This window comes from Mustela nivalis, assembly GCF_964662115.1.
Source record: "Mustela nivalis genome assembly, chromosome: 5".
NCBI lineage: Eukaryota > Metazoa > Chordata > Mammalia > Carnivora > Mustelidae > Mustela > Mustela nivalis.
The window spans coordinates 22,498,136-22,510,772 of record NC_139024.1 but is presented as its reverse complement, the minus strand read 5'-3'; the positions used below and the strand labels follow the sequence as shown (position 1 = coordinate 22,510,772).

The 12,637-nt window shown below is 40.5% G+C and overlaps 1 protein-coding gene across 7 annotated transcripts in view; it reads left to right on the top strand.

Annotated features, from left to right (window-relative positions):
- Positions 1 to 12,637, top strand: part of LOC309865547 (uncharacterized protein) — a 203,623-nt gene that overhangs the window by 133,957 nt on the left and 57,029 nt on the right. For 6 of the 7 annotated variants that reach the window (XR_014312154.1, XR_014312155.1, XM_082731989.1 and 3 more), the window contains 3 exons: positions 2,845 to 2,998; positions 4,869 to 4,964; positions 6,013 to 6,177. Coding sequence is in view for 5 of the 7 variants with exons in the window: in XM_082731989.1 (XP_082588115.1) it covers positions 2,845 to 2,998; positions 4,869 to 4,964; positions 6,013 to 6,177 (415 nt within the window). In the remaining 2 variants the exon portion in view is untranslated. The remainder of the gene's footprint in view (positions 1 to 2,844; positions 2,999 to 4,868; positions 4,965 to 6,012; positions 6,178 to 12,637) is intronic. The other variant, XM_082731992.1, reaches the window with a different exon arrangement.

Below are 12,637 nucleotides of genomic sequence, written 5' to 3'. Positions count from 1 at the left end.
GCAGGGTGAAGAGTTTAAGAGCTGCTGGGTTGAATCATTCCAGTGGGCTTTGGGTGGTAGAGATGGTCTCTAGTTGTTGACCAAGCCCTGGGATGAATAAAGCAGAGGAATAATGCCTTCCCCATGCAAGGGTCAGAGAGAAGAGCCATGGCTTTGGATTGGTTGGTTCACATATGAAAGCTGTGCTCCCTGCTCAGTCCTTTGTTATCTCTAAGAACCAGCTAGCCCAAAGAGGGGCAGTCTCTTCCTTAGCCAGAAAGGTCTTTAAAGATGTCAAAACATTCATAATAAATGGAAAACAAATTTAAAAATATAAGCACTATAGTCAAGGATTGAACAAATCTGATGTGAACGAAGCCAGACCCAGAGGGTGAGAGAAAGGGCAGGAATGCGACGAATCATCCAGTGGATTGGTGGGAGAGAAGAGCAGGATGGATATGAAAGGAGCCAACCAGGGAGAGGTTGTGTGGGATACTGGGCTTCTGTGCTCTTGACTCGGGCTGAAGAGAAATGTTTCTATTAGAATATGCTGCTTTCTGGTACCATTGTTTTGAGGAGATCCATACAATCTATACAAAGGTATGGGTGTAGAAAGTACCACGGGAGTTTAGAGGATGGTCAGAAGCAGCTGGATAATGAGCTCTGCCTCACTGGGCTGCGATCAGGCAGGAAGGTCAAATCCATTTTTGTACCTTGGACAGTTCCTGCACTTTGCTTTGTAGGTAGTAGGTGCTTGATACATTGCTGTCATGTGGGTATCAAGTGAATGATGCGTCCTTGGCAGGACCCACTGAGAATCGTTAGAAAACACGTGAACATATGAAGAATGTGAGAAAGTGTCCTTATTGAGCAACTCCAGACTCCATCCTTGAACTCGGCGGATAAACCAATTATTTTATCTAGTCTCTCAGTATAAAACAATATTCAACTATCTTTTGTTAATTCTCATTAAAACGTGAAAAGGTGGTATGATTTTTGTACCAGTACAATGGTTTGATGTAAAAATATAGTGCTCCCTTTATCTGTCTTTGAACTAAAGTTCACAAGCCTCTCCTGCTGATGGCTAAAAGATTAAACTTTCTAATTCCATGTCATTCAGCCACACGTAGAGCTTAAAAGTGGTCAGTCTGAGATTTAAAATTAGTGAATGAAAGATGAATGAATCCCCATTTAACTTTGTTTTAATTGCCTCCTATTCACCCTGTTGGTAAGGGAGGGGTTCTGTCCTGGGGTTACAGGGATGGCCGAACACATGTCACTTAAACTGGACAGGTGAGATCAACGACAGTTTACTAGTCACAGACACTCACAGCCTGGGGAAGAGGACACTGTGTACAATGCAAAGCCCCAGGGGAGTTGCACTTGGGAACAGAGTGAAAACCCAGCGACCATGGGAGACAAGCTGTGTGGTATCAAGACAGTGTGATGTCCCCTCATTTCTGCAGGAGAATGTGATTGGTTCAATTGAATGCTTTTGTGGTCTGACAAGGAACTGAAGCCACTACTGGGGACAAGCAGGGACTGCACATGGGTCCCTTTGATATGGAAGGTTACTGGACTAGAAGACTTCATCTGTGGGAACAGAGTGGAAAGGGGAACTTGTGATTAAGCATTCAAGGTCTTCCTGATTTTACCAGAGGTGAAGGTAGCACATAATATTGGACCTTAATTTTAGGCCTTACACCAAGATATAAGTTCCTGCAGGTGCTTATAAATCATCATAGCAGTTGAGAAGGAACGGCTACCTCACCTACCCATTGTGGGTTATCTGGTCCAAACCCAGATCTCTTCTGATTGACCTGATGCTTAACTCTCCACATAGACACTCTCCAGTAGGGGCTCAGGCACTCCCGAGGTCTTTCCAACACTCTGATTGCTCGTCTCTGAGAGGCTGCCTCATTTCCCTCGGTGCTATCATTTCCGTCATTTTCATCAGTCATGGTAAATCACCTTCTTTCTAATGTCTGCTTTATGCAAGACTTGGGCCAAGCCCATGGAAGATCCAAGCAAAAGGTCCCCTCTGTTTTGGGATACCATCTCCTCGGTAAATCCAGTATCAGCATATGTTTTAAGGTATCCACTAGATGTAAGTTCTAGAAACAGTCTTTCCTTGCTTACTAAACTCTTATTTCCTTTTGGCAAAAAAACAAATACAAAAAACAAAAAACAAACAAAAAAAACATTGTAATTTTTCACGCATACTTCCTTCTCTAAAATTTATGGCATAAATTTCATACGCCAGTCTTCAGGCTTTTTGGTTCTTGATATGCAAAGCCAAGTTCTGTTCAAAACAAAACAAAAAATTTCCTCTCTCAAACCTCAAGATTTTATTATTTATTTTAAAATTTGGTTTTATATATCAAGAATCATCTCTACTATTGGTCTTAAAATAGTCAATTCAGCAATCCATCTCTTTGTTCTAGAGCTACAGCTGACCTGTCTGCAACAGTAGTCACATTATTTGAAAAGTTTAAATTAATATTGATTTAGATGATGAAAAATTTAAAATTTAATTCCTCAGTCCCAGTAGCCACATTTCGAGTGCGCAACAGCCCCACATAGCTAGTGGTTACCATACTGGGCAGTCAAACTTAGAACGTTTCCACATTGCTTGAAGTTCTACTGGATAACGTTAGTCTAGAGTGTGTCTACCTTTCCCTTGAGGGCTGTGAATTGTGAGTGAAGGGCAACTTGTAAAGAAAGAAGGGTGAGGGAGGAGGTTGTTGAGGAAGAAACCTGTGTATACCTCAAAGTTTTATCCTGCTGCAGTAACTTTGAAGAAAGTTTTGAGTTTGAGAAGCTTAAATAATGGCATTTAATGAGATTCCCTCCATATTTGGATAGAAGAACATTCTTGGCCGCGGGAAACGCTCCTGCCTACCAGTCTGTCACAGATGGCATGTACCACGGATTGCCTCCACTGAGCAGCTCTCTTGTGAAGAGCATTTTTGCTTCACAGCTCAGCCTGCCCCAGCCACTGGATCCACGGAGCCTCCAGGTATGTCGAGAGGTACTTTTATAACCTATAAATGGTGTGTTATACATCAGGTATTTGGGCACTGTGTTTCCATTTGGTTTAAATTTTGCAGAGACTCACCCTTCTCTGGGACTCTTTATCCTTGCTTGGCTCCCCTTTATTGACTTGGGAGAGCAGCCCGGGCCCACTCTTATTCCCAGTCAGAGTCTTTGCCCCAAAACTGTTCATCAGGTGAATTGGGCCAATAGCTTATCTGTTCACAGCTGGTAGCAAAACCAACAGTTGATCTTTTCGATTTAATAAATAAGGATGATAGCAATCACAGTACATAAATTAGGTCAGCAGCTGAGGCTTGAACAGCCCTGGTTACAACAGGTGTTATCAAATGTAATCCTAGCAACCATTATTTAGGCACTAACAATATTATCCTCTTTCTACGACTAAAAGATTAAGGTTCTGGCAGACCAGAGATCAGACTGCTGGGGAGTTGTGGCAGCCCGAGGTCACAGATTGTATTGGTTATCTATGACAGTGTAACAAATCACCCCCCAAATTTAGCAGACTAAAACAATAAATGTTCATCATCTCATGTATTTTGTGAGGCTCAGGAATCTGGGAACAGTTTATTGTGTAGTTCTGGTCAGTCGTGTGGATTTCTCACCAGTCAGCAATTAAGGTATTGGCCCAGCTGTCGTCATTTCAGGGGTCTACTGGAGGAGAATCTGCTTCCAAGCCCACTCACAGGGCTGTTGGTAGGCATCAGAAGATCCACTTGCAAGCTCGTTCATGTGGGCTTGTCCACAGGGCTTCCTCATAACATGACAGATGGATTCTTCCAGACCAAACAATTCAAGAGAGAACAAGAGACAGACCCCAAGGTGGAAGTCATAGCCTTTTTATTACCTCATTTTAGAAGGGACATCCCATCTTTTTTTGCCATATTTCATTCACTAGAAGTGAGTTAATTTTAGCCTACACTCAAGGGGAGAAGACTTAAACTCTACCTCTTCATGGGGAAGAGTATCAAAGAAGTTTTGGACATATATTTAAAACCACCTCACAAATCCAGGTCTTCTGACTCCAAAAGCTCCAACCTAATGTTTATATATTACAAAGCTAAGCCAAGTAATGCCAATATCAAAGCCATGTAAGTCCCACAATTTTATCTTCCCTAGTAACAAGACAATTTATTCTTGGCCCAAGCCTTGACCTCATTTAGTCCTAGAGGACAGTACTGACCATGACCCCTGGGCCTGTTCCTATTGCCTTTGGATGTTGGCTGGGATTAGGTAGATGCAAGTGTCCTGGTTTCCTGCTACCTGAATCAAGTCTAACTCTAAGAACTGTCTGAAGCCAGTTCCAAGTGTGCAAGTATAGATGGGGTCAGATGGACAGGTCAGCTATGTCCAAGGTTGCATGTGCTGCCACAAGTAGTAGAGGATATTTTGGCTGTTGGACAGTGACATGGAGAAGACAGAGGTCCACATGTTAATGTCATGACATTGGCTTTGAGTTGTTACCTAGAACTGGAACACAGTGATGAGGAAGGAAAACATTTTAAAGTTCCTAATACTGAGAACATTTAAGTTTCTTTATTATAAATATGTCCCTGTTTTTATAGTATTCTGGAAATTCCAAACACTGGTGCTAACTAGTTACACTGAAGTCTTAAGAACCCTTCTATGTTTAGCCATATTCTGGAGGGGAAAAAAAAGGATGATTATTCTCTCCTCTACATTATCATGGACCTTCTATCAAAACTATTTCTACATAGTAAATAAATCATCCCACAGTGTTTTGGAGTACAGACACAGAAATCCTGCTCATACAAGATGTTTATTATTTATGGACACAGTATACCATTATCATGTTTCTTATTTGTTTCTTTTAGGCATCCATGCTATTCCCTTGGAGAGCATTTCTGGAAGATGGAGGACTGTTTCCAGTTATGAGTAGCAGACCAGATACCCTAGAATATAATATGCAGGTAGACTAGGTCTTCCCACTTGTCACAGAGAGAACTGAATGCCGACTACAAAGCAGGCATCCTTGGGTCCATAGGTCAGCGGTGAATAATTTATGAGATAAGCAGGGGTGTTTGATTATGAAGCTATAAACCCAGTGCTACAAAGTGAGTCATGTTTTCTTATGACAGAAGAGAATCGTGTTCTTGGTAGTATGGGCCTCAGTTGTAGATTCAGCTGTAGTTCCCACGGCCAGTAAAGATCAGGGAGAGTGGCTGCCCATTTCCAATCACTCTACAGGCCTCTTAGAGAAACAGCCAGGCTGGAAGTTCAGGGTTGTGTGACCAGGATCCTGGCCTCCCTATAAACAGTTGGTAGGGAGAGAATTTTTTAAGCGGGATCCATAGGAGAATTTCTTTCAATTGTGTGTCTCTCCCCTGATCCCCTAAGCAAATATCATTGTGTTCTCATTTTTAAAAAGTAGAAAATATAGAAAAGTACTAAGAAAAAAGTGAAAATCAGTCATAAATTTGCTTCAGAGTAATATGGAAGTGGGTAGTGGTGGAGACAGGGGCAGGCCTGGCCATAGGCTGATGGTTTTGGGGGCCGGGAGATGGGAACTATACGGTTTGCTTTTGTTTATGCTCAAAATTAAAACTGGGTTTTTTAAAGTAAAGTATTAAGAATGGTTAAGAAAATCAATTATAGCCCCCCACTAGGAAACAATCACAGTTCACATATTGGTTTACTTTTTTCCGGTACTTTTCTTATGCATACCTGTGTTTATATCTGTACTTTTAAAGGAAAATGGATCTCATACTATACGTTCACCATGTACAGATTCCACAGTAAAGTGCTGGGAACGGGCTTCCATACAAAGCTGAAAGTCTGATATATTCAAGGAGAACTTTGAGCTAGAAATGTTACTCTAAGATTTTTATGGATTTTCTAATAATCAAGAGGGCAGGGCTTATAAATATAATTATTTCTAGTTTTCTCCCCAAAATCATGTATAAAAGATGCATAGAAACCTTTAGCATGGGTGTTTTGTTTTGTTCTTTTTGTTTCTAGCTGTGCCTCTGTGGGCTGAGTGAGCTTGACCTCAAGGTAGCCCATGGAGAGCTGGTGGGCATACGGCTGCTTTTGGAAGACGTACTTCTGAGCAGCCATCATGTGACCATGGAGGACCCCTCCACACAGCAAGCCACACAGGACAAACACAGTCAGATACTCCTGGTAAACAGTCTACGTAATTGGCCAGGGCTGTATTGTATTAAAAGACCTTCCTCTCTGGAATCAGAGAGCCACAGACACTGTCCAACGGTGTCTCTCAATGGGCCCCAGGACTGAGCTAATGTTGCATGGGGGCAGCAGTAGGGTAGGGGTCATCTCTAATATATGGGATATCCATTTCTTTTCACTTTAAAAAGAGAACAAAAGTTGTGGGAGACCCACTGAAACCAAATGGAACAAGTAATCCAACTGGCTGGATTTCCTTAGGAGTCACGCACATTTAGAGTTGGAAGACACATGTAGAACCAGAGTCAGAAGGACTGGAGGGGTATGACAGAGGCCCTGGGTGAACCTCTCCAGTCTGGGCTCTCATCTTCATCACTTATCTAGTCTAAGGACTTCTAGGCAAGCACTCCCTCCTTTGGACTTTTCCCTCTGAAGCTCTAAGGTACCAAGAACCTCTAGCCCACCTTATCATCACTGGAATTAATTCTGCCCATATCTGGGAACCAGAGACTTGTAGAGACACAGAGTAAGCTAGCTGGTGCCCCCATCTGAAGAGCCCCCTCTTCTGAGCCAAACATTCCAAGAGAGAGGTCGGCAGCAGCCCTGACCAATTCCTTACCTTCAATCCGCTCCTCAGAAGCTACAATTTGTCACCACTGAGACCACTCTTACCAAGAGCACCACGATCCTTGTCGCTAAATCCCCCGGATACTTTACAGTCCCCTTCCAACCTGAACCCATTGTCAGCACTGGACACAGTGTGTCCTTCTTGCGGTCTCCCTACACCTGGCTTCCAAAGCAGGGCTCCCTCCTAGTTTCCCCTGGCATTGTAGCCAGGCCTTCTCAGACTTTCCCACAGACTGTCCTCTGCCTCCTGCCCCCCTTCTTCCTCTCCCAATCCCCCAAAGTATGATTTCTTGGGTTCTGTCCCCTATTACCCTCCCACGGGTCTGCATTTTGACTTCCATGCCATTAGCCACTTCAGTCTTTGTTGGCTCCTTCCTCCATAAAAAAGCATTAAAAGTGATAGTTTACAACTGTATTAATATTAAAAAGAAAAAGATATCCTACATTAAAACATTTTATTAAGGGGCACCTGGGTGGCTCAGTAGGTTAAAGCCTCTGCCTTCAGCTCAGGTCATGATCCCAGGGTCCTGGGATGGAGCCCAGCATCAGGCTCTCTGCTCAGCAGGGAGTCTACTTCCCTTCCTCTCACTCTCTGCCTGCTTCTCTGCCTACTTGTGATCTCTGTCTGTCAAATAAATAAATAAAACCTTTTAAAAAAAACATTTTATTAAGCTTCAATATCCCTTATCTCCTGATTTTAAAAGAAATTAGAAGACTTTGTGGGCCCTAGGCACTGTGTCTCATCCATAAGTGTCCCCTGAACACTCTTACTACTACCATTGGGTATGACTGAGATCTTTTCAGAGTGCTTTAGTAATTACTAGTTTCTTTCATCTTCACAACAATTCCATGAAGGGGGTACTTGCAGTATTCACCTTTTACAGATAATACTGAAGCTTAGAAAGGTTAACTGATGTGCCCGAAGTCACATATCTTGTGAGGAGAGAAACCCAGATTCCAACTGAACAATCTGGCACCAGAGCTCCTCTCTACTCTTGCCCACTACGCTGTTCCACTTCTCAGCCTCTCCCTAGACAAACTCATCTGCTTTCGTAACTTTGATGACTTTTCACGTGATGACTCATGCAACGACCATCTACATGTCGTGTCCCAATTTCAATCCTGTCAGATTCATGCACTCAACTTCCTTGTTCTACCCCAGAGTCCATGCGTCCCAAACTAAGCTTATTTCACAGCCCAAAACTCACCCTTCTTTCCATATTCTCTGTCAGTGGACCACTTCTTGCCCAGTGGCCCAAGCCAAAAAATCTGGACACCCATCTTTGATTTCTCTCTTCCATACCCCACAATCAAATGCTAAGTTTTACTATTATATTACTTTAATATCTCTCAAGTTTGTCTACTGCTCCCAATCTTCCATCACCAACCCCCAGTCAGCATTGTCTCCTAATGTTAAGCTATGAGCATAACATCCAGTTGGACTCCCTATGTTCACCCTTGCCTCTTTCTGGTACATTCACCAGGGTAATAGGTTTTTTTTAAGATTTTATTTATTTATTTGACAGACAGAGATCACAAGTAGGCAGAGAGGCAGGCAGAGAGAGGGGAAGAGCAGGCTCCTTGCTGAGCAGAGAACCCGATGTGGGGCTCGATCCCAGGACCCTGGGATCATGACCTAAGCTGAAGGCAGAGGCTTTAACCCACTGAGCCACCCAGGTGCCCTTACCAGGGTAATATTTTTAAATGCAAAATTGATTATGTCACTTCCCTCTTATAACCCTTAAATGATTTCCAAAGGCCCCCAAAATAGAATCTAAGTGCCACAACGAGACCTTCACCACCTATCTCCTCCTGGTATCTCCAGCCTCAACTTCTTTCATTTTATCAAATGCGCCATGCTGTCTTTCCTCAGTAACTTTGTGCGAGCCAGTCCCTCTGGCGGAAAACGTCCTTCCTTTTCCTCCTCCCTCTCTACTTCATCATCTGATTAAATCCTATTTATCTTTCAGGTTTCAACTTCCACACCACTCTTTCAGAAGCTTCTTCAGATTTTTTTACCTTTTAGCTGATGCCCCTCTATACCAATGAGGATGAACTTGCTATAAGAAACAGGTTGTCCTACTAGCCGTGACTTAAATTAGAAAGGGTACTAGTGTTTCAAAACAAGTCTAGGAGGAGGTGGTTTGGGTTGGTACAGCCACTCAGGTTGATGTAGGCTCCAGCTCTGCCATCTTGGGTATGTCAGGAAAATGTCTCATTCATCCTTGTAAGATGAAAACAAGAACAAAAAACTTTCTCCTTAAGGGACTTTGTCTTTTTACCAAGGAAGAAAATTCTTTCCAGAGCCTTCTAATAGATATTCCCTGTGTCCTACTAGCTAAGTCTACTTCAGGCAAATTAGTGGAAAAGGAAGTGTGTTGGGATGGGCTATCTAAATTCCACACAGAATTAGATGTTTCATTCAGAGGGAGCGTTTGTAAATCAGGCTTGGCACCAAGAAGTACCAAGATCAAGAAGCATGCTGGGCCCTTTGGGCTCTCTAGTTACCATTACTTGTCCTGTTTTTGATGGATTGCCATCATTCCCTGACATCCCCACTCTCCCGCACCTTCGGGCTGTATCCTGTCTCTTGTTCCTTTTTCCATCCTCTAAAACACTTAGGAAGAGAAAACGTCTCTTAATATGAATATATTAACATGCTAAGTTTATGTTAAAGTAATTATTATTTTTTAGATTTTATTTATTTATTTGACAGACAGAGATTACAAGTAGGCAGAGAGGCAGGCAGAGAGATAGGAGGAAGCAGGGCTCCCTGCTGAGCAGAGAGCCCGATGCAGGGCTTGATCCCAGGACTCTGAGATCATGATCTGAGCTGAAGGCAGAGGCTTTAACCCACTGAGCCACCCAGGCACCCCGGTAATTATTTATTTTAATTAGTTTTAGTTCATTATTTGTTTTTAATATTCATAGACACTAGGAAGCACTAGAATTTATACTGCCTGTGAGAAAGGACTCTGGGTTTCCTGACCATGATCTCTTAGACTTGAGGCTCTTAAACTCCAAAACAAAAGTGATAGACCCTTAAAGCAGTGGTCCCAGGAGCCCTGGGTTCCTCAGAGGCAATTTGGAGTTTTGGTGTATTTTTTAAATTTATAATGCCTTTTTAAATTGAGGTATTATTAACATATAATACTAGTTTCAGGTATAAAACATAATGATTCTCTGTTTGTATGCATTGCAAAATGAAAATCATAGTAAGCCTAGTTACTATCCATTACTATACAAAGTTAATACAGGATGATTGACTGTATTCCCCAAACTGTACATTATATCCACATGAGTGTTTTATCTTATAATTGGAAGTTACTTCTTGATTCCCTTTATTCATTTGTCCCCCAAACCTCCTCTCCTCTGGCAACCACCAGTCAGTTCTCTGTATCGATGTCTTGCTTTAATTTTGTTTTGTTTTTTAGATTCCACATAAAAGTGAAAGCATGCAGTACTTGTGTCTGACTGACTTATTTCACTTAGCTTAGTACCCTCTAGATCCATCTATATTGTCACAAATGGCAGGTTTTCATTGTTTTTTATGGCTGAGTAGTATTCCTGTGTGTGTATGTAATCGCCTCTTTATCTGGTGATCCATCAATGAACCCTTAGGTTGTTTCCAATATCTCGGCTATTGCAAATAATGCTTCAATGAACATAACATACATATATCTTTTCAAATTCATACTTTCATTTTCTTCGTAGATACCCAATAGTGGAATTACTGGATCATATGGTAGTTCTGTTTTTAAGAGGAACCTCCATACTGTTTTTCATAGTGGTGCACTAGTTACATTCCCACCAACTGTGCACAACAGTTCTCTTTTTACCTTGCCAAAATTTGCTATTTATTTATTTATTTAGTGATAGTTATTCTGACAGATGTGCAGTGATATCTTATTCTGGTTTTGATTTACAGTCCTCTGGCGATTAGTAATGTTAAGCATTCTTCATATACTTACTGAGCATCTGTATGGGTTAGTTGGTTGGTTGGTTTGTTTTTAGAAAATGTCTATTCAGATCCTCTGACCAGTTTTAAACTTTCTGGGTTTTTTGTTATTGACCTGTATGAGTTCTTTATGTATTCTGGATTTTAACCCCTATTAGGGATATGATTTGCAAATATCTTGTTCCATCAGTAGATGACCTTTTTATTGTGTTGATGGCTCCCTTCACTGGGCAGTAGCTTTTTAGTTTGATGTAGTCCCACTTGTTTACTATTGCTTTTGTTTTTCTTGACTTTGGAGTCAGATCCAAAAAAAATATCAGTAAGACCAATGTCAAAGATCTTACTGCCTATGTTGTCTTCTAGGAGTTTTAAGTTTCAGGCCTTACATTCAAGTCTTTCATCCATTTTGTGTTTATTTTTGTATTTGGTGCAGTGGTCTGTTTTAATTTTTGCATGTAGCTGTCCCGTTTTTCCAGTACCAGCTATTGAAGAGATGGTCCTTTTGTCATTCTATATTCTTACCTACCTTGTCATAAATTAATTGATCATATATGCATGAATTTATTTCTGGGCTCTCTATTCTGTTCCACTGATCTATGTATTTATATGCCAGTACCATGTCATTTGATCATTATAGCTTTGTAGTACAGTTTGAAATCAGGGATCATGTTACTGCTAGATTTATTTTTCTTTCTCAAGATTGTTTTAGTTATTTGGGAGTCTTTTGTGGTTCCATATAATATATTTTAGAATTAGTTATTCTAGTTCTGTGAGAAATGTCATTAGCATTTTGATGAAGACTGCATGAATCTGTAGATTGCTTTGTGTCATATGAATGTTTTAATATTAATTTTGATTATTCTAATTCCATGAGCATGGAATATCTTTCCATTTATTAGTGTCTTCTTCAATTGACAAGTTCTAGTTTTCAGTGTACAGGTCTTTCACTTCCTTGTTTAAGTTTACTGCTCAGTATTTTTTTATATGATTACCCATGGAATTGTTTTCTCAATTTCTCATTTTTATAGTTTATTATTAATGTATAAAAGCACAACAGATTTTGTATATTAATTTTGTATCCTGCAACTTTGCTGAATTCATTTGTTAGTTCCAATAGTTTTTTTGTGGAATCTTTAGTTTTCTATATATAATATCATGTGATCTGCAAATGGTGACAATTTTACTTCTTCTTTTCCATTTCAGATGTTTTTTACTTCTTTTGCTTGCCTAATTGCTCTGGCTAGGATTTTCAATACTATGTTGAATAAAAATGAGGAGGGTGAACATCCTCATCTTGTTCCCAATATTAGGGGAAAAACTTTAAGCTTCTCACAGCTGAATATATTAGCTGTCAGTTTGTCACATATGGCTTTGTTGTGTTGAGATACATTTCCATTCTACCTACTTTGCTGAGAATTTTTATCATAAATGGATGTTGAATTTTTTCAAATATTTTTCTGCATCTATTGAGATGATCATGATTTTTTATCTTTCATTTTATTAATCTGGTTTATCATGTTGATTGATTTGTGAATGTTAAACCATCCTTGCATTCCTGAAATAAATCCCACTCGGTCAATGGCATATGATCCTTTTACTATATTGCTCAGTTTTGTTTAATATTTTGTTAATGATTTTTGTATCTGTGTTAATTGGGGATATTGGTCTGTAATTTTCTTTTTTGTGTTGTCCTCATCTGTTTTTGATATCTGGGTAATGCTGGCCTCATAAAATGTGTTTGGAAACATTCCCTCCTCTTATTTTTTGGAAGAGTTTGAGAAGGATAGATGTTAAATCTTCTTTGAATGTTTGGTAGAATTCATCAGTGAAGCTGTCTGGTCTTGGATTTTTGTTTGTTGGGAGGTTTTTGAT